Raw genomic sequence first — 20,280 nt, 5'->3', positions numbered from 1 at the left:
ATTACTTTGCCAACAAAGGTCCGTCTGGTCAAGGCCATGGTTTTTCCAATGGTCATGTATGGATGTGAGATTTGGACTGTGAAGAAAGCTGAGCACCGAAGAATTGATGCTTTTGAACTGTGGTGTTGGAGAAGACTCTTGAGAGTCCCTTGGACTGCAAGGAGATCCAACCAGTCCATTCTGAAGGAGATCAGCCCTGGGATTTCTTTGGAAGGACTGATGCTAAAGCTGAAACTCCAGTACTTTGGCTACCTCATGTGAAGAGTTGACTCATTGGAAAAGACTCTGATGCTGGGAGGGATTGGGGGCAGGAGGAGAAGGGGACGACAGAGGATGAGATGGCTGGATGGCATCACTGACTCGATGGACATGAGTCTGAGTGAACTCCGGGAGTTGATGGACAGGGAGGCCTGGCATGCTGAGATTCATGGGGTCGCAAAGAGTTGGACATGACTGAGTGACTGAACTGAACTGAACTGGAGACCAGATCTTAGTTTTCAACAAAAGAAAATAATTTATTGTGTGGTGATGGATGTTAACTTACTGTGGTGGTCATCTCAAAATACATACATGTATCGTATTATATTGCATACCTGAAACTAATGTTATATGTCAGTTATATCCAGTATTTTTTAAAATCTACGTAAGACAAAGCATGGCAAATAAAAAATAGGAAAAAGCATAGTAAGTAAAGCACAAAAGGGATAGTGGGAAAAACTTCCAAACATGTATGTAATCAAAATAAATGATGACATTTCATTGAGTAAAAAGAGCATTGACTCTTTAGTAAGCAGCTTATTACCTGCGTTTCTACAGACACACTTGGACTATAGAAAGGTTGAAATGAAAGACAAAAATATGAGTCCAGAAGGATTTATTAGGAATAAAAGTAGATCACGTGAGGACCAAAAGTGTACCACCAAGAACACACAAGAATTCTGAACTTGTACTCGTCTACTAGTCTCAGAATACAAAGTAAATATAGTTGAAATTAAAAGAAAAATATCCACTGCAACAGGATAGTTATATCAGTAATTGATAAATGGGCAAAAAAATAGTAAGAATATAGAAGATTTGGGGGAAAAACATAAATAGCAAGCTTGATCTGATGTGTATGTGGATATAGACTTCTGTATGTATTATATAAATACTGTATTATGTATTGTATCTATTTTAGATTTATCTTAGATATTATATTATCTATTATATATATATATTAATATAAATATGTTATATATGATAGTATATATGTGTATCTATAATACATGTTAAAATATGGATCTGAACTAGATATAACAAAATTTAAGTGAAGTCGCTCAGGCGTGTCCAACTCTTAGTGACCCCATGGACTGCAGCCTACCAGGCTCCTCCGTCCATGGGATTTTCCAGGCAAGAGTACTGGAGTGGGTTGCCATTGCCTTCTCCAACTTCCCAGCTGCAATGGTGACCCCCAAGAGCACAACTGGGACCCCATAACAAAATTTAAGGCTGGATAAAACTGGATAGTGGCTACAAGGGTATCTGATATACTATTCTCTATACTTTTCTCAGACTTGCTATGTTTTGTAATAAAATTTAAAATTCTTAATTTTTCATGCTGCTGCTGCTGCTAAGTCACTTCAGTCATATCCGACTCTGTGCAACCCTATAGACGGCAGCCCACCAGGCTCTCCTGTCCCTGGGATTCTCCAGGCAAGAACACTGGAGTGGGTTGCCATTTCCTTCTCCAATGCATGAAAGTGAAAAGTGAAAGTGAAGTCGCTCAGTCGTGTCCGACTCCTAGCGACCCCATGGACTGCAGCCTACCAGGCCCCTCCATCCATGGGATTTTCCAGGCAAGAGTAGTGGAGTGATTGCCATTGCCTTCTCCGTAATTATTCATAAGAAAATACAAAATTGAGTTCTAAGGCTGAATTTCCTCTTTTGGCCTCTATAGATTCCTGACACCGGGAAGAAGAGGACTAGGACTCCAGATGTTCTTCACTTTCATAAAACTGTCCTCGTGAATGACGTCACCAGCAAGAAAACATCCTAGCCACAGGGATGGGGAGGAACTCAGACTAAGAATGTACCTGAGTTAGGTGGGTATGGTGTAGATTAGGGCAGAGAATCTCAGCCCTGCTTCCTCTCCAACATATCTGAGAAAGGAAAGTCACCTATGGAAAAACAAAATTGAAGGGAAGATATATCTGGTCTCTGCAGCTTCTTCTTGGCTGGAGGTGATGTGTGATCCAGATGTTAAAGCTGGAGTGTGAGATTGAACCTGAAGAGATCCTGCACATGCTTAACTTCTGCTTTCTCTGAATCTCTGCACCCTTCACATGTCCCTCCATAACATTCATCTGACTTCTCTTCTTGAGTTAACTCTGGTCCTTCCCAAGCCAGATGGAGTCTCAGGTCTCAGACTCCTCTTCACCCCTGTTTTATAGCTCCTTTAGTGCCCACGGAGTGTCTCACGTAGAACACATGCTTTAAAAATGTATCCCCACAGCTATAGATTTAAAGAGATTTAAGAGGCATATAAACAATGAGGAAGGTGAAACCACATGACTAGGGATGCACATTTGGGTGATAACTTCCTGTTTCTTTATGGTTTTATGTCTTTTTTTTTTTTTTGTCCTTCCTGTAAAAGTAAGGGCAGTGGTTCATTTGGAGGGAATAAGGAGGCCATGACTGGAATTGAACACATGCAAGTTTCTGGGTGGCTGAAGATCTCTCTCTTGATGTGCATGAGTGATGGTTACAGAGTATTTTATTAGTGCTTTTTTTTAAATTATTGTTTTATTTTTGCCTGTGTTGTATCTTTGTTGCTGTGCTGGCTTTTTCTGTAGTTCTGGAAAGTCAAAGGTACTCTCTTGTTGCTGGTACTTGGGCTTCTCACTGCTGTGGCTTCTCTTGTTTGGAGCACAGGCTCTGGGGCAGAGCGGGCTTCGGTAGTTGTGGCTCCCGGGCTCTAGGGCATAGGTTCAATAGTCGTGGTGTACAGGCTCAGTTGCTGTGGGGCATGTGGGATCTTCCTGGACCAGAGATTGAACCCACGACTCCTGCATTGGCAGGCCAATTTTTAACCACTGGACCACCAGGGGAGTCCTATTTTATTTTAAATATTTGTTTATTTGGCTGTGCTGGGTCTTAGCTGTAGCATGTGGGATCTTAGTTCCTTGCCCAGGATCGAATCCCAGCCCCCTGCAGTGGGAGCAGAGTCTTAACCACTAGACCACTGGGAACTCTCTAAAGAGGATTTTATTATACTTCAGTTGTTAAGGTGGTTTTCTCAGGTGAGTTTTATAATATTTTTATTGGTATATTCAATGAACAAATGAATGAATGGTTCTGGGCATTGAGCATGGTGGTTGCTAACATCAAAATAGAGACATCCAGATACTCTGTGCCCCATGGTGGGAGCACACACCACCACCTGTGAGGTAGTCTTGCCCCAGATTGAACCTGAATCTGATTACACCTCCAGATCCAACTCCAGTTTATAGCATTGAGGAACATTGTAAATGCCAGTATAGAAGTATCATCAGCAAACTCCAGACTGCAGAAACCTCTACAGGAAAAATGAGGGGAGGAGAGAAGATTTGCAGGGGGAACCTGTTGATCAAAACAGACTTAAAAGGCATGTCAGCCAATCCCCATATGTGGACTTGATGTGGCTTGTTTTAAATAAATTGTAAACAAATATTTATAACATTGGTAAGACAAATTGGAAATTTGAACATTGATGAACTATTTGATGACAGTAAGAAAATCTTACAAAGTTTTTCAACCCTGATATTTTTGTTACTTTTTTTTGGTATTTTTATTATGATTTTTAAAAATATCTTTTAGAGACATATATTAAAATATTTACAAATGGGGACTTCTCTGGTGGTCCAGTGGTTAAGACTCTGCACGTCCCCTGCATGGGGGCACAGGTTTGATCCTTGATTGGGGAACTGAGATCCCACATGCCATGTGACGTGGCCTATATATATACACACACACACAAATGTAATAATATGATCTTGAATTTGTATCACAACAGTACAGTGAGGAAGTTGAATATGCACATACATGAAACAAGACATAAATTGGTCATGAACTACTTGTTGAATCTCATTATACTATTTTCAGTACTTTATTATTGCCTTTTTGAAAACAGCTTTATGAGGAACAACTTATATCAGTAAAATCTGCCAGCTGTGAGTGTACAGTTTAATGTAAACTTGTAGGGTTGTGCAGTCATCCTTACGGTCCAGTTTTAGAACATTCCCATCACCACAGAAGGTTTCCTTGGGCCCTACCCTGCAGTCAATGCCTGCTCCCAGTCCCAGCTGGGACTACTCCATAGTCTGCTTTCTGTTTCTCTAAATACGCCCTTTCCGGACATTTCATCTAACTGCAGTCATGCTAGTCTTCTGTTCCTGATTCTAGGACATAAGTTGGATACACTGACCTGTACCGCCCTGGCTCCCCCTCCCATCACTTAGTGCCCCATCCCTCCAACTCAGGCCTCTGCACTGAGCCGAGGATCTGAGCTGCCAGCCATGGCCGGCTCTGCATCCTGACCACCTCAGCTGTGGGCAAAGAATCAATCACAGGGCCTTGTTTCCCATCTGGAGACACAGACAAAACATCCCTCTCCTCTTTCTCCTTCAGCCTGAGGTGGAATAGGGATGCCAGACCCCTCGGAAGTGTGGGCCCTAAGGAGATGGAGGCTGGCTTCTTTTCTTGAGGACGCAGAGGCAGAAGCAAGATGCTCTGTGTCGCTATATGCATGTGCTCCTCCTGGGAGGCGAGAACCGCAGGACAGTGTGACTGAGGGTGAGGAGGGCGCCCTCAAGGTCGCTGGCCGCTGGGGCCCGCCTCCTAAGGATGTGTGTGTGACCGTGTGAGAAGGTGCCAGGAGCACTGGTGCACAGCTGTGCATACGTTTTCCCATGGTCTTACCTTAGGCACTGAGCCCATCAGAGGCCAGAGGTAGCCTAAGATTTTTTCCCTTCTTATTTGTGTATTTTTTTAAGTATTTAAAAAAAATATTCTTTATTGTGTCTTTTTAGAGATTTATTTATTTGGCTGTGCTGAGTCTTAGTTGTGACATGAAGGATCTTTCCTGCAGCATGCGGGATCTTTGGTTTGGGCATGTGGGATCTAGTTCCATGACCACGGTCAAACCCAGGCCCCCGGTGTTGGAAGAGTCTTAACCACTGGACCACCAGGAAAGTCTCTGTGTCTTTGCCTTTTAAAAATGGTTACTGTGTCCGCTCTGTCACTCTAGGTATGGGTATTTCATAGAATGGAGGAATTCAGAGGAAACCATCAGTGATGCTCTCCTCTGAGAAATGAGATTGGGGGCTCACTTTCCACCGGGTACTCTCTCATCCCTTTTGAAATTTTTGTCTTAAATTTGTGTAATTTTCATTAGAAAAATGAAGATTGTTATTAGCAGTGAGCCCTGGTGTGTTTGCCTGGTTCCCTGCAGACCCTGCTTCCATCAGATTACCTTAGAGCTGAGCAGATCACAAAGTGCTACCAAATGCAGCTGCTCATTTAATCTGCTTATTCGTTCAACAAATATCTGATGAGTATTTCCTAGAGGCCAGGCACAGCTCTAGAAGCTGGGGGTACAGCAGTAAGCCAAACAGAGAAAAACGCCTGCCCTCCCAGGGACTGACATTCCACTGACCATAGAAAGACATGCAACAAAATTAATCAATTATATGGTGGTGAGACGGACAGGGAAGCCTGGTGTGCTGCAGTTCATGGGGTTGCAAAGAGTCGGACGTGACTGAGCGACAGAACTGAAAGGAAAAAAGACCAGGCAGAAGAGGGGATGGGAGGCTGCCACATTGAAGAGGGTATCAGGGAAGGTAACCTGAACAGCCTTGGAGGAGGAGAGGGAGTGACCCGGGAGCGCTTGGAAGAAAAGGACTCCAGAGGACAGCAAATGCCAAGGATCTGAGGCAAAAACATGCCCAGCTTGAGGAAGAGGCAGCGTGGCTGCGGAACAGACGCTGAGGCTAAAGGAGCTGGGATGAGAGAGGTGAGAGAGGCGCCAGGTCCTGTGGGGCTGCTGAGCCCCTGACGGGGTTTGGGGTTTTACCCCAAGTGAGATGGGAGCCTTTGGAGCTTTGGCTGAAGAAGGTCAGGGCCCTAACTACTGGGTTTACAGGTCCCCCTGCTGGAGACCGGACTGTGTAGCAGGAAAGTGGGTGGACTGTGGGGAGGCTGAGAGGTGGTGGAGGCTTGGAGGAGGGGGCGTCAGTGGAGGTGGTGTGTGTGTTTCCCACCGACCCAGGACCTTATGGGGTCCTCTCAGGCTAGACCCCTCTCACATATCCTCTGCTTTAGCTTCTCTATGAAGTACCCAGACAATAGTGTCTGCCCGCTTTCTGAGTTGTTTTACAGAAGCGCAAACCACCACCAAATGGAAGAAATTAGCAACCTGAAGACCATGAACACGTGGCCCACAGACCCATAAGTACTTTAATCCCTGTGACACCACGCTTAGACTCCCCTCTAAAAATGGTTTCCTGGATCCCACTGGGAAGTTTAAGTATTTTGAGCACCCCTGACTGGAATTCCCTGTTTGGCGCCTGCAGTAATCACAGCCCTCTCCTTCACTGCAACCCCGTGTCTGCACTGGCACTGGGGTGCGACCCAAGGTTGGGTCCCCAGCAGGTGGGTTTCAGAGTTTTAAATATTTGGAAGGGAGAACCCACAGGAGTTCCCCGTGGATTGCACGTAGGGTTTGATGGAAAGAGAAGAGTCAAAATGACTCCAAGGTTTGGGACCTGAGGAGCTGGGAGAATGGAGTTGCCTGTGGCAAAGGTGGGGAGGAGTGGATGAGGTGAGGAGTTAAGTCCAGGAGGCGCTGAGTTCCTACAGGTGGCTACGGTTGACGTTGCATTTCACAGGTGTTTCATTTCACTTGGAACCAGACCCCGTGAGGCGGGGGCGGGTCACGTGCAGGGGCGGGGCCAAGGGGAGCGGGCGGGGCCTGCGGGGCCCGGGATGGCGGCGGCGGCGGCGGCGGCTGGAACCCTGGATCCGGGTCGTCTCTCCCTGTACTTCTGCGGGAGTATCCGTGGCGGACGCGAGGATCGGGAACTGTACGTGCGCATCGTGTCTCGCCTCCGGCGCTTCGGGGTGGTGCTTACCGAGCATGTGGCGGCCGCCGAGGTGGACGAGAGCGGTGAGGGAGGCGGTGCTCGTGGCGCGGGCGGCCGGAAGGGTGCAGGCAGGCCCCTCTGCCCGAGAAGAACTGCGGTGGGGGGCTCAGACCGCGTGCATCCGACCTGGGACCCTACGCCCCGGATTCAGTTACTATCTTGACCTTTGGGTCTTTCGTGGAGAACTTTTTGGGCTCCTTCCGGCTTTTGTAGGAGCAGGATGGGAGGAGGCCGCACTGGCCTCTTCTCTCCCACCTAGCACAGAGCTTTCCTTCGACATTGGAGGTATCAGCCCTCCTTGACCCGACAGACCCCGGGTCCCGCGAACACCGTCTCAGGCCCTCTGATCCTCTTGCTCCTGCGGAGAGGTAGTCCCGGATCCTGGCTGGTTTTCTACTTTGGAAATAACGCCCAAACTGTCACACTTCTCATAAAAACCTCAAGTGTGTCCCCTTTTCCCTCCCAGTGGACAGAGCCAGGCTCTGTAGGACCCAGTGCAATTCTCAGAGACCTCTTTATCTTAACTTTTGACTGCCCTGGGCCTTCATTGCTGCGTACGGGCTTCTCATTGCAGTGAGCAGCCTGGGTTCAGTAGTTGAAGCCTGAACTAAGCCTGGCTTTCGGGCTTAGTTGCTCCACGACAGGCATGTGGAATCTCCTCTGCTCAGGTATGGAATCCATGTATTCTGCCTTGGCAGGTGGATTCTTAACTACTGGGTCACCAGGGAAGTCCCTGTGGCATCCTCTTTAAAATGATGCATCACAAAGTTGCTGGTGCTTTGGCAAGGGCCTGTGCTCAACAGTGTTCTGAGGGAGCTTGTTGAAAATGCAGATACTGGGATAAAACCTTTGAGTCCATTTTTAATAAGCTCTCCAGTTATTCTGCTCTGATCTGGGGCGTGTGACCCTTATGCTCCCAGTGGGTGACATTGAATCAAGCTGGAAAGCTGGGATCCTGGCCCTGTGACCCCAGGATCTCCCCTGCCTTCACACCACCTCCCACTGGTTACACTTTGCTTTCAGGCAGGGATTCTCAAACTCGCCTGGGTATGAGAATCACCTGGCGAGCTCAGTCAGCAGTCCAGGCTCATCGATACCTGGGTCTTTGTAGTTGATCGGGTTCTCGGGTGGTTCTCACTCCCACCAAAGCCTGAGAGCCTGTGGGGCCCCTAGGTTCCTTTCGGCGGGCCAGCCTCTTGCTCCTCCTGCCTGTCCCCACCTGGGATGTGATTCCTCCTCCTCCTGTCCACCTCTGATCACTGACCTCCATCTCCCCTGTATCACTCCTGTCGTTGATCACATTCTGCTCCCCGGAACAGGACTGCATTTTCCTTGCAGGCTTTTCCATTTCATTACTTTTCATGGAATCCTAGTGTTGGGGGGCCCTTGGAGGCCATCTCTCTGTCCCCTCCCCTTCCCTAAGCAGGGTGGATCTGGGGGTATCTAGGGCAGAAGAGAGGAACTGAAGCCCAGGGTAGGTCCCTGACCAGCTTTCCCTCAACCACAGGGGAAGAGGCTGCTGGAGGCGACAAGCTCATCCATGATCGGGACCTGGCCTGGCTGCAGCAGGCAGATGGTGAGTGGTCCACCGTCCTGCCTGCAAACTCCCCTGGGGTCCTAGGTCCCCTGGACCTGCCTGGTTCCCCCCCTCCAAGGGACTCCCAAGTTCCCTTCTCACCGCAGCCAGACTGTGTTGTGTGTCCCTCACAAGCCCGAGGGTGAGCCTTGGTCTCCTTTCTTCCCAGTGGTCGTGGCAGAAGTGACCCAGCCCTCTCTGGGGGTAGGCTATGAGCTGGGCCGGGCCGTAGCCCTCCACAAACCAGTCCTGTGCCTGTTTCGCCCAAAGTCTGGCCGAGGTGAGCCCCCCCCAGCCCTGGCCTCCTTTCCCAGCTCTCTGAGGTCCCTGCCCTCTTCTCCTTCCTTGTGGGTCTCTGAGCACAGTGCCCACCCCAGAAAGGGAAGGGCAGTGGGCAGTGTGGGAGGGGAGGAGGGGGAGTGTGGAAGTGGCGGGGGAGACACCTTCACCCCCATGCTTCTTGCCAGTGCTCTCAGCCATGATCCGGGGAGCAGCCAATGACTCCAGGTTCCAGGTGTGGGACTACGAGGAAGCAGAAGTGGAGGCCCTGCTAGATCGGTACTTTGAGGCGTATCCTCCTGAGCAGGTGGCTGCCTCTCCTGACCCAACAGCTTGACTTCACCCCAGTTTTTATTAAATTCTCCTGATCCCCAGACTTGGCTCCTGGCTCTTAGCCCCAGTACTGATTCACGGCATGTATACAATTCTGACATTATATCACATTGTCGGTAGAGGAAGGTCCAGTTCTCAATAATATCCTAACACCCTGCTCAACTTCAAGATGTAGAGACCTTTAAAGGTCCACAGGCCCCCAAGAGGAGGAGACTTTCTAAGATGCTCAAGCTCCCTGCAGCAACATTCAGGAGTTTGGATGAAGCTGATTGTGGGGGGTGGGAGGTGACCATTCCTTCCTGTCCCTGTGTTGGGTCGGAGGCTTCTGGGCTGAGTACCACGGACATTTATTTCCCTTTATCAATGTAAGTCACAGCCGTCTGCTGTGGGCTTTGAGGATGGATGTCTGGATGCCTAGAGAAAAGAGCAGAGTAGGAGAAGGATTGGCTGTGTGTGATGGCAGGGGGAGCTGAAGTGGCCCTTTGAGGAAACTGGTCTGCTTCCAGAGAAGTGTATTAAAAGAAAGTTTATTCAGTGAACAGAAGACAGTGCCACAGACACTGGTAACCACCTGCCGCCATGTGCGGGGACAGTGGTGCACGCCTGACCCGTGACCCCGGGGCTCTGGTGGCTCCAGCGCTCCCTGCGTCCTGCCCCCTCAGTCGTAGCCCTCATCATCCTCCTCGTCGTCGTCCTCGTCGCCGAAGAAGAAAGTCTCTCGGTCCAGGTTCTCAGACTCCTCATCATAGGAGAAGCTGTCATTGTCCAGCTCCTCCTCAAACTCGTCCTGCTGCCACTCGGGCTCCTCGTCCTCCTCCTCCTCCTCCAGTTCCGAGGAGCCCTGGGGCCTGGGAGAGTGCACACTCAACCTCAGGGCCTCGGTGCCTCCCACGCCCCCCCGCGCCAGGGGGCCCCTCCACTCACTGACTGCCAGGCACGTTGGGTCCTTTTGCCTCCCGGGACTCGGAGGATGGACTCTGGAGACCAACCCGGAAATCCTGGCAAGGAGACAGGAGGATGTGGGGAGCAGCGGAGTAGAGCACACTGGGCCCTGGCACCCAGCCTTCCTTCACCCGGATCCCCCGAGGGCCTAGAGCCACCCGGCCCTGCCAGGAATGCCCCCGCCACCAACCCCAGCACCCCGCTCTGTGAGCCATTGACTCTGCCTAACATGACAGTCCTCAGCAACCCAGGATATGGCGGTGAGGCACCACCTACCCTTACCATACTGTGTGTTCATGCCTTTTCTGCCCAAGTTACGTACCAGTCCGTAAGCTCCCTGAGGGCGGGATTCCTAGTTCAGACTCAGCATCAGTGTATTGGAGCCGGAAAGAACCTCAGCTCCCTTACTTTGGTGGATCCCTGCCCTTTGGCCCCCAACTCCTAGGATTCTAAATCCACATCTGGGAAGAATCTTCTGAAAAAGTTCCCCAAGTGAGTTCTGGAGAGCAAGCACCTGGCCAGATACCCTTAACCTGGGCTAACTACCTCCTTCATTTTGTAGGCAAGGCCAGGTGGCTGAGGGGCAGGGCTGGGAGGTGGGATACAGGCCGGTCCGTGTGCCCTCGAATCCTTTCCATCAGGATCCCCCTAGGGCACCAGAGGCTGTGACAGGCGGTGCCAAGTGAGGGCAGGAAGGCTGGGTCAGATGGGTGGCTACCTGGGTGGAGTGCTGCAGGATGGCCAGCAGCCGCTCCTGGATCCGCCGCAGCAGCTCCAGGCCGGTGTTCAGGTGCTCGGCCCGCAGGAGGCGCAGCGAGGAGGCCAGGTCTCTGCAGTGCAGCAGCGTCTCCTCTGCAGAGAGGGCAGGGCGCGGGGCTCCCTCCCTTCTTCCCTTCCTCCCACAGACGCCTACCATGCGCTCCCCACATCTACCAGGGCTCACAGCCTAGAGGTGGGGACACGTCGTAATCAAAGCAAAGGTCGGGTGGGGGTGTGTATCATGGACCTGCAGGGTAGAACTTGAAGACGGTAACAAGGCTACGAGGCACAGGAAGCTCCAGGGGCCAGAATGAAGGTGGGCGGCTGGGGCTGGGTCACCCACCCATTTGTATTTTGGGGGTAGGTGCCAGGGGGACGGGGGCTCACCCAGGAGGATCTGCAGGGCATTGGTGTGCAGCTCCAGGGCCTCGATCTGCTGCTCCACGACGTCCATGTGCTCTGTGTCCTGGTTGTAGAAGCTGTACACGCAGGCGTAGGCCAGCACCTGCGGGCCCAGGCAGGCTCCTGCTGAGGCCACCTCCCACCCTCCCCCTCCTCCCGCCCACCCTCTGCCCAGGCCAGCCCACACCACCTTTCGTGCCTGCTCCAGACCCCGGCAGGCATCACTGAGGAAAGTGAAGGATTTGGGCGGGGGCACCTCGTGGATGGCAGACACGCGGTTCCGCAAGTTCACAGCAAAGTCCTGTGCGGAGAAGTGGCTGTCATCACCGGCGGGCGCAGCCCCACCCCCCAGAAGAGCGCCCGGCCATCCAGCCCAGCCCTCTAACCTCCTTGGCCACCCCACTGTCTCTTCCCTGCTCACCCGGGCCTGGTGATGGAAAGTACACCTCTCGTTGTAGTCCTGGAAGCGCTTCTCCTGGCGCGCGGCTTTGCTTACCTGGTGAAGGCATGTCAAGAGGGCTGTTGGGTGATTGGCAGGACAAGATGAGGTTACTCCTCAGACCAGCCACCATTCACGGAGGCCTGCTGCTGCTCTACCCAGATTTCTTCATTCCTTTCTCGTAACTGTGAGATGAGGGTGCTGAAGCCTGGCAGGTTGACTACACAGTGAAGCCAGGCCCTGGCTCAGAGTCTTTGCTCTGCTCTGCCCTGGGCCTCCTGGGAGCGCTCAGCCCACCACAGCCTCTCTGCTGGGGCAGAAGGTCTCTGTGCACAGACCTCCCAGGACAGAACGCCCAGCACCTGCAGGCCCTGGGGCTTTCAGTCTTCTCTCCACCGAGCCTTGTTCCACCTCTCCGGCTGCTTGGGACATGGAGCTGTCTGCGCCCAGGCCCAGAAGCAGCATCCCACCCTGTCCGCCCAGGGGCCTCTGCCCGCCTCCTCTCAGCACCAGCCCCTTACCATGGCGGAGCAGTTGTAATAGTCTTTGTGATTTGGCTTCCAGGACTTGAGGCAGCGCCAGCAGAATCCATGATTGCATTTGGCACAGGTCATGCTGTGGAGGAGGCTAGCTGGTCAGGGTTCCTGCCTCTGGCCAGGGCCCCACCAGGAATGCCCAGGGCCTGGACACACTGCTGGCCCCTCCCACGCCCTCTTAAGTCTCCTTAACTTCACTAATCCCTACTCACCACATCCTGGCTTCCAGATCCCCCCATACATGCAGGCTTAAAAGCGGGGGGAACACTGGAATCACTCTGGAAGGTGCGAGGAGGTAGCTGAGGACCTCCCGTGCTCTTGAGCTTTCTGGTCCGTCCACTGCCCCTTCCTTCTGCCAGGTCTCCCACCCTCTCCCGAGCCTCCAACCCTGCCGCCGCCCACAGTACCCCCACTTACTGCAGACACCCCTCGTTTTTCTCAATGGGAGCCTGACAGCTGGGGCAGCGCTTGGAGATGAGCTTGGTCAGATGCTTGCTCTGGGCCTCCACACTCATGCCGTCGTAGTAGCCGCCATCGTCCACCCACTGGGACATGTGGCCACAGCTGGCAGGGTAGTGTGCCTAGGGAAGGGGGGCAGTGAGGGCATAGCTGAGTCCTTATTGCAGACTGGTGGTGCGGGCAGGACAGGGTAGGGTGCTTGGGGTGGGGGGGCAGGGAGGGGCGTGGACCCCGGCAATGGGGCAGAGTCAGGGTGGGCCCCCACCTCAGGGAAGCTACAGCTGAAGCACGAGGCCCAGCCGCACTTGGAGCAGGTGGTCCCACAGCCTAGGCCCTGGCGGCAGAGGATGCGGTCGCAGCCCTGGGGGTTGGTGCACCAAGTCAGGTTGGCGCAGCTCTCCACGTAGCCACGCAGGAGGGCCTTCTCGTACTGTGGGGATGCAGGGGCCATGAGGTGAGTGCCTGGCTCTCTGACACCACACCTCCGGGCCCCCCGTGCCCCGAGCCTCTTGAGGCCGAGTGGGGTACCTTGGAGATGACCTCTGGCGAGCAGACAATGGCACGGATGAAGGCCCCCGTGGGCTGGGCCGGGCAGTCGGCAATGGGGCAGGTGCAGTTCAGCACGAGGTTCTGCTCAATGCGCGTCGTCAGATACTCATTCCAGCAAGACTGGGAGGGACACGGGAGCGGCCGCTCAGGGACAGCGCGGGAGCAGGAACCCTCCCCAACACTGGCAAGGCCAGAGACAGACGTGCTGCTACATCAGCCTCAACACTGACCCTAACCTTTCTGGCCTCCAGGGCTTTTCCTGATTGGCCACAATTACAGTTCACTTTGAGGTGTGCAGACCAAAGTGGTAATTAAAATTATTGTTGGGATGGGTGTGAAGGGATGGGTAAAGAGAATCAAGAAAAAGAAGATTCAAGTTCTGAGAAAGACTTAGAGCAAGAAAGCCAGAGAGGAAGAAGGCCTGGGGGTCTGGCCAGGGCCCACTGTGCTGTAGCTGTGACCTCATCTGGCTCAACTTCTTACCTCAGTCCTGTCTCCATACCCCCACCTCCTCCAGTGCACTCCTAAATTCTGCTCAGCCCCCCTACCCCCCCGTCACCAGTGCCAGGGGTGTCACAACTCATAAATCCTTCTCCTGCTATCATGTCACTACCGTACCCAACCCAAGCCATCGTCCCCGCTCCTCAACATCAACCCTCATCATCCCCTCCCCCAACATCAACCCTCATCATCCCCTCCCCCAACATCAGCCCTCATCGTCCCTGCCCCTCAACATCAGCCCTCATCACCCCTCCCCCCACATCAGCCCTCATCACCCCCTCCCCCCACATCAGCCCTCATCATCCCCTCCCCCCACATCAAGCCCTCATCACCCCTCCCCCCACATCAGCCCTCATCATCCCCTCCCCCCACATCAGCCCTCATCATCCCCTCCCCCCACATCAAGCCCTCATCACCCCTCCCCCCACATCAGCCCTCATCATCCCCTCCCCCCACATCAGCCTTCATCATCCCCTCCCCTCAACATCAGCCCTCATCACCCCTCCCCCCACATCAGCCCTCATCATCCCCTCCACCCCAATATCAGCCCTCATCATCCCCTCCCCCTCAACATCAGCCCCCCTCATACCCTCCCCCAGCATCAGCCCTCATCCCCTCCCCCCAACATCAGCCCCCCTCATCCCCTCCCCCAACATCAGCCCCCCTCATCCCCTCCCCCAACATCAGCCATCATCCCCTCCCCAACATCAGCCCCCATCATCCCCTCCCCTCTCAACATCAGCCCTCATCATCCCCTCCCCTCTCAACATCAGCCCTCATCATCCCTTCCCCCTCCACATCAGCCCTCATCATCCCCTCCCCCAACATCAGCCCCCCTCATCCCCTCCCCCAACATCAGCCCCCATCATCCCCTCCCCTCTCAACATCAGCCCTCATCATCCCCTCCCCTCTCAACATCAGCCCTCATCATCCCCTCCCCCAACATCAGCCCCCCTCATCCCCTCCCCCAACATCAGCCCTCATCATCCCCTCCCCGAACATCAGCCCTCATCATCCCTTCCCCCTCAACATCAGCCCTCATCATCCCCTCCCCCGCAACATCAGCCCCCCCCATTCCCTCCCCCAACATCAGCCCTCATCATCCCCTCCCCTCTTGATTGTTCCTTCCCTCATCCCTCCTGAAGACACCAACTACCTCATGAGCACCTGAGCCTCCAAAAGACTCCATTAAGGACCCTCTCCCTCACACTGCCTACCCCAGAGCTTCCCCAAATGATGGATCCAAACCCCAGGAGAGTCCCCAGGTGGTTCCATGAGGACTCTCCATGATAAATAAGTGCGTAACTGAACTACTTCCACTCAAGTACTACACGAAACCAACCCCCTCCTATAGAAAAACAAGCCCAGATAAGCTGGGAAGTAGAATGCAAAATCCTTTTCCGCATTCAGACCCCGAGGCCGACGAGGGCAGGCACACAGGCCCTCGAGCCGACAGCTGTGGAGTGGGAGCACTGCCCTGCAGGACAATGGCCAGGTCTCAGTTTGGAACCTGCTCCATGCCCACGAGGAGTGTCTCTGCTTGGGGCTTACCCTTGGCCTCCACTGTCCCCACTGCCCAGCCAGAGGGAATGCCGTCTCCCACCTGGACTCCCCTCCTGCCCTCAGCCACTCACTCAAGCCTCACCCCGGGAAGCTGTCTCCCACTGCTCCAGGCCCCAAGGTTTCCCCGTCAGTGGCTCCTGCACTCTGCCACTGGCTCCTCTGCTGGGACGGATTCAGCCTGCTTTGCTGAGTCCCGTTTCCCAGCTCCCTGTCTCTCTCTGTCTCTACAGGGTCGGGATGCCCCACGCTCAGTGCCTTGGGCCTGCTCCTCTCCCCCTGGGTGATGCCAGCCAGGCTTCTGCACTTACTTCCAAATTGAAAAATCCACTGTCTGCCTGCTAGTCCCAAACAGGTGCCCAACAAAGTAGCTCAAACTTTACTTGGCCAAAACAGATGGAATTTCCCCTCAAAAATCTGCCTTGCACACCAACCCCAGGCCTAACATTTCCCCCAACTCATCCTGCCAGATGCTCAGGTCAAAACCCCAGGAGCTGTCTTGATGCCCTTGTCCTCAGCCACAACCCTGTCAGCTCTACCCCACATGTGTCCCGATCTGTCCACCCCTTCACCGTCCCTAGGCTCAGCGGCCAGCACCTCTTGCCTCTTTGTACAAGTCTCTGAACCAGTGTCCCTACTTCCACTCTTGTTCTGCCCAAGCCTTTTCTCCACACCAAGTGATCTTTTCAAAACTGGAAATCAGATCTTATTGCATCTCTGCTCAAAACCTACCAGGGCTTCCCATAAAGGCCCTTGTCTGCCAACCCAACTCAACTAGGCCCCCGTCCACCTCCCAAATCTCTCCTTCCGCTGTCCCACCACTGTGCTCACCTTCTTCACAGAACTATTCCAGGAATTAAACGAGACAATGTTTGTAAAACAGCACAGTGGCCCAGAATGAGGCCCCCATAAATATTAGCTGTGGTTATTATTAGCTCTCGGGTCCTTGTCTGCCCGCATCTCCCCACTCCCTCACGCAGCACCCAGCGCTGTGCACGCAGGAGGTCCATGACAAGCATTAGTTGAACAAAAAAGTGGAAGTGTAAAGGGAATCATTAAGAACCTGGGAACAGGGGGGCAGAGGCAACTATGTGAGAACAGTAACTTGAAGCTGAGCAAAAGGGAAGGAGAAAAAGTACCAAGTACACACACATGCAAACACACACGGCCCAGGTCACCCACCACTGGGGCGGCGCTGCTGAGAAAGGCGGCTAGAATTGATGGCAACAAGGGCGCTCATCCTGCTAAGTGGATGGGTGTGGGCTCTGGTCCTACAAGCTGTGAGGCAGGGGCAGGGGAGACGGCACTCAGCACCTGGCTTCCTGCCTCAGCCCCTCGCCACCCCAAGGGTGCTCCCTCCCCAGCTACAGCCTTCTCCGCTCAGCTTCACGGCAGCCTGACTTCCCGTACTTCCCTCTGCTTTTGTGCTGTTTTTGTTTTAAACTGTTCCTTTTAATTTTTATGTTAAGTGAACGTGTACAGATAAAAGAAGTGATGACATTTTGGAATAAAAAAACCTTCGGTGGTGATAAGGAAAGCATAAACCATAGTCATCACCAATTTCCAAACACTTCTCATTTATAAAGTGCTTTGATTTTATAAAGTGTGTGTATTATCTATTGTTCTCAAATTTGGCTGAACACTAGAATCCCCTGAGGAGCTCTTGTTTCACCTCTGGAGATTCTCATTTAATTGGTCTCGGGCATACTTTGAGCACTGGGATTTTTTAAAAGTTCCCAGTGATTACAATATGCAGCAAAGACACATACCACCAGATGCTAACCACCACCCTGCAGAGTGTCAAAGCACCACTTACCGATGACAAAACCAGCTTAAGAGGGACTGAGACTCATCCAACATCGCCCAGGCCCGGAAGTGGCCTTGCCGGGGCTGGAGACCAGAGCTCCCGAGTTGCCGGGGTGCTGGGGGGAGGAGAGCCTCACCTTACAGCAGGAGTGCTGGCAGCAGAGGGCGGGCAGGTCGCGGTCGGGCGCCAGGGGGCTGACACACACGGGGCAGTGGTCGGGGCGTGCGGGGGCGGCCTGGGCCTGCGGCACGCGCAGCCCGGCCGCCAGCAGCAGCGGCTCAGGGTCATCGCTGTAGCTCTGCAGCAGCTGCTCGGCGCCCCAGTGGGAATGAGCCAGGAGGTGCTGTGCCACGTCGGGCTCCAGGCTCAACGTCTCCTGCACCTGCCGCACCGTCTGCTCCATCAACCCTTCCACCTCCCGGGGGCTCATGGTGCGGCCCGCGGGCAGCTGGAGGGAAGCCAGGGCAGCCACGGCTTCTGGGCTTGAGAGAGACAGGGGTCAGTGGTCAGTCTCACTGCCCTGCTTATCCAACCCGCTGGCTGGAGCCCACCCTGGCCCCCCGGTCCCCACTTGTGCATCTTCGTCCACACTTGCTGAACCAGCCTGAGGATCACCACCCACCGTCAGAGCACAGCCTCCACAGAGCGTCTGCAGTATGTGGGGTGGGGCTGGCAGTCAGTGACTGAAGCACTACTGGAATCTAGTGGGCAGGGGTCACGGTGCTGACTGACCTGCAGTGGATGGGACGATCACACTCAGATCCCTCCCCAAATTCTCCCAGTGTGTCCAGTGAGAGAAAGTCCACAGCCTCATTCCTCAACGTGTGGGCTGTGGACCAGCAGCCTAAGTGTCACGGGGAGCTCCAGTGAATTTGAAAATGTGTGCGAGTGGAAGTTTGAGAAAGATGACTCTAGAAAACTCGCATTTACACAGTCTGAACAGCCGGCGTAAAAGCAGAACAACTCCTGGTGAACTGGAACTGAGGTAAAGAGCTTTAGGGTGCCAGCTAGCTAGCGGAGTCCTATGGCAAATTCCTCTGGAGAACAGACTTCCTGAAAACTATTCATAGAATTTGTATATTTCACTAAGCAGAGTGCATAGTTAGTACTCGATATGTGTCTGCCTAGTATTTCAATTCTGCTTAGCACGAAAGACATCCAGAAAGGAGTTTATGAGTCTTGGACTCCTACCTAAGGAGTCTGGGGACAGCAAGGCCCCTGCGTGGGACGGAAGCAAAGGGGGTGATGACGCTGGGAGTGGGGATGAGGACTAATACCTCTCATCAGGGACAGGGAAAATGGCGCTAGACAAAGAAAGAAATGACATGTTTTTGTTCTGGCAGCCTGGCTTTGGCACTATGACCCCTCCCATGTCACTGCGGTGCCATTCGTCCTGGGGGGCCCTGCAGCAGGGGGCACGGGGCTACCTTATCTTGGAGGTCTCAGAGGTCTGGCTGCCAAAGAAGGGGATCTCTGCCTGGCCCCGGCAGGGCCCTGTGGGCTCTGGGGTGGCGTACGTGAGGATCTGGGGCCAGTCATCCCGCCGTTCCACATAGCCCTGGCCCAGGAGGTGAAGAATGCAAGAGAGGACATCCGTGCTGGTACAGGCCACACCCCCGGCAATGGCACGGCCCAGGCTTCCAGGGGGATTTGGACCCTTGTGCCAGGCCTCCAGAACCTGGATGGGAGGCGAGGAAACAGGTGGGCTGCGGTTACCCAGAGCAGCCAGCCTCCAGCTTTGCCACTTACTGCCTGACTGTGGATCAGTTACTAACTCATGCCTCATTTTTCTTATCTGTTAAATGGGGATAATAATAATAGTAGTAATACCAACACCACCAATCTCATTGTATTTCTGTGTAGATTAAATGACTTAATCATGGAAACTCCTTAGAATAGAGCCTGGCACACGGTCAGCACTCATGTCTGGTCTCCACCTTCTAAATTCCCATCAGGAATAGAAAAACCAGATGGGAATGTCACCCACCTTCCCCGTGATGCCCTCTGCCCCCCACTCCACCCCCAAGCATGACTCCCTCCCCTTCCCCCAACCATCAGGGTCCCCTGTGCCTACCAGACACACCAGCTGGTCAATGTGGAGGCCCTTCTCCCCATGGGCTTTGAGAATACGGACAAGAAGACAGCTCAGGAGGTTCCTCTTCTGTTCCAGGGTCCGGCCTTCATCCTTCTCCACATTCAGGTATGTCTGGGGAGGCAGCAGCCACAGGGCCTCCCCACGGGGCTGGAGCCCAGGCTCCCGGAGACGCAGCACACCTGGAACCCGCTCCCAGTCAGTGCCCAAAGAGGGGAAGGGACAGACGAGTGAGGGCAAAGGGGGCTCCATTCTCATCCCCTGTATCTCCCCCACCCAGAGAGCCCACCCCTGGGAGCAGGGGCTCAGCCCAGCCCCACCACCTCGGACCTACCCCTAGGTGGGAAGTCCTGGCCCTCCTGCAGGGTCAAAGGGCCGCTGTCTGAGGTGAGGGGCAGGAGGGCCTGGAGCAGCAGCTCGGGGCTGAGGCCAGAATTCTTCAGCAAAGCCTCTACTGACACCTCCTGGGCCGGAGAAACAGGGCCAGTCAGGAGCAGACGGTCAAGGCAAAGGAAAAGGAGGAGGGAAAGAAGGTGGGCCAGAGTTGAGGAAAACAGTGACAGACGAAGCGAAGGAGAGAGAGGCTGAGGAGCTGAGGCACCTCTGTCTGGTTGAAATGCAGCAGCAGCCACATCTGCACGGTGGACACGTGCAGCGTCTGGTCCGCGAACTGCAGCTCCGCCCGGCCCAGCCACGTCCACTGCAGTCGCCGGTGTGGCCCCACGTCCAAGGCTGGATGGTTCTGACCTGGGAGAGTGTCGAGGGAAGAAGTGGAGACAACAGGGCAAATGAGGGGTCAGGGCTGAGGCGAGCGTGCAGCATTCGCCAGGCTCCGCTAGTCTCTGTGGGGAGCAGGGCCCAGCACTCACACACACATGCCTCATCCAGC

The 20,280-nt window shown here is 53.8% G+C and overlaps 2 protein-coding genes across 4 annotated transcripts in view; one reads left to right on the top strand and one right to left on the bottom strand.

The window, feature by feature from the left end:
• Positions 1 to 6,977: 6,977 nt before the first annotated feature.
• DNPH1 (2'-deoxynucleoside 5'-phosphate N-hydrolase 1) lies at positions 6,978 to 9,386 on the top strand. The gene is made up of 4 exons (XM_019985568.2): positions 6,978 to 7,180; positions 8,665 to 8,733; positions 8,903 to 9,013; positions 9,201 to 9,386. The coding sequence occupies exons 1-4, from the start codon at positions 7,000 to 7,002 to the stop codon at positions 9,347 to 9,349; spliced, it is 510 nt and encodes a 169-aa protein (XP_019841127.2). The 5' UTR covers positions 6,978 to 6,999; the 3' UTR covers positions 9,350 to 9,386.
• A 470-nt stretch (positions 9,387 to 9,856) lies between these two features.
• The window catches only part of CUL9 (cullin 9), a 38,003-nt gene continuing 27,579 nt past the window's right edge, over positions 9,857 to 20,280 (bottom strand). For all 3 annotated transcript variants that reach the window (XM_019985562.2, XM_070778007.1, XM_070778005.1), the window contains 15 exons: positions 19,993 to 20,138; positions 19,726 to 19,855; positions 19,374 to 19,573; positions 18,727 to 18,977; positions 17,436 to 17,781; positions 13,411 to 13,551; positions 13,148 to 13,312; positions 12,841 to 13,004; positions 12,409 to 12,502; positions 11,870 to 11,944; positions 11,639 to 11,749; positions 11,434 to 11,551; positions 11,006 to 11,139; positions 10,270 to 10,343; positions 9,857 to 10,193 (listed from right to left, as the gene is read on the bottom strand). In XM_019985562.2, coding sequence (XP_019841121.2) covers positions 10,004 to 10,193; positions 10,270 to 10,343; positions 11,006 to 11,139; positions 11,434 to 11,551; positions 11,639 to 11,749; positions 11,870 to 11,944; positions 12,409 to 12,502; positions 12,841 to 13,004; positions 13,148 to 13,312; positions 13,411 to 13,551; positions 17,436 to 17,781; positions 18,727 to 18,977; positions 19,374 to 19,573; positions 19,726 to 19,855; positions 19,993 to 20,138 — 2,339 coding nt within the window. In that variant the 3' untranslated portion in view covers positions 9,857 to 10,003. The remainder of the gene's footprint in view (positions 10,194 to 10,269; positions 10,344 to 11,005; positions 11,140 to 11,433; positions 11,552 to 11,638; positions 11,750 to 11,869; positions 11,945 to 12,408; positions 12,503 to 12,840; positions 13,005 to 13,147; positions 13,313 to 13,410; positions 13,552 to 17,435; positions 17,782 to 18,726; positions 18,978 to 19,373; positions 19,574 to 19,725; positions 19,856 to 19,992; positions 20,139 to 20,280) is intronic.

Source organism: Bos indicus, chromosome 23 (genome assembly GCF_029378745.1).
Source record: "Bos indicus isolate NIAB-ARS_2022 breed Sahiwal x Tharparkar chromosome 23, NIAB-ARS_B.indTharparkar_mat_pri_1.0, whole genome shotgun sequence".
NCBI classification, from domain to species: Eukaryota; Metazoa; Chordata; class Mammalia; order Artiodactyla; family Bovidae; genus Bos; species Bos indicus.
The sequence above is the reverse complement of the archived record's forward strand: the minus strand, read 5'-3'. Positions and strand labels throughout refer to the sequence as shown.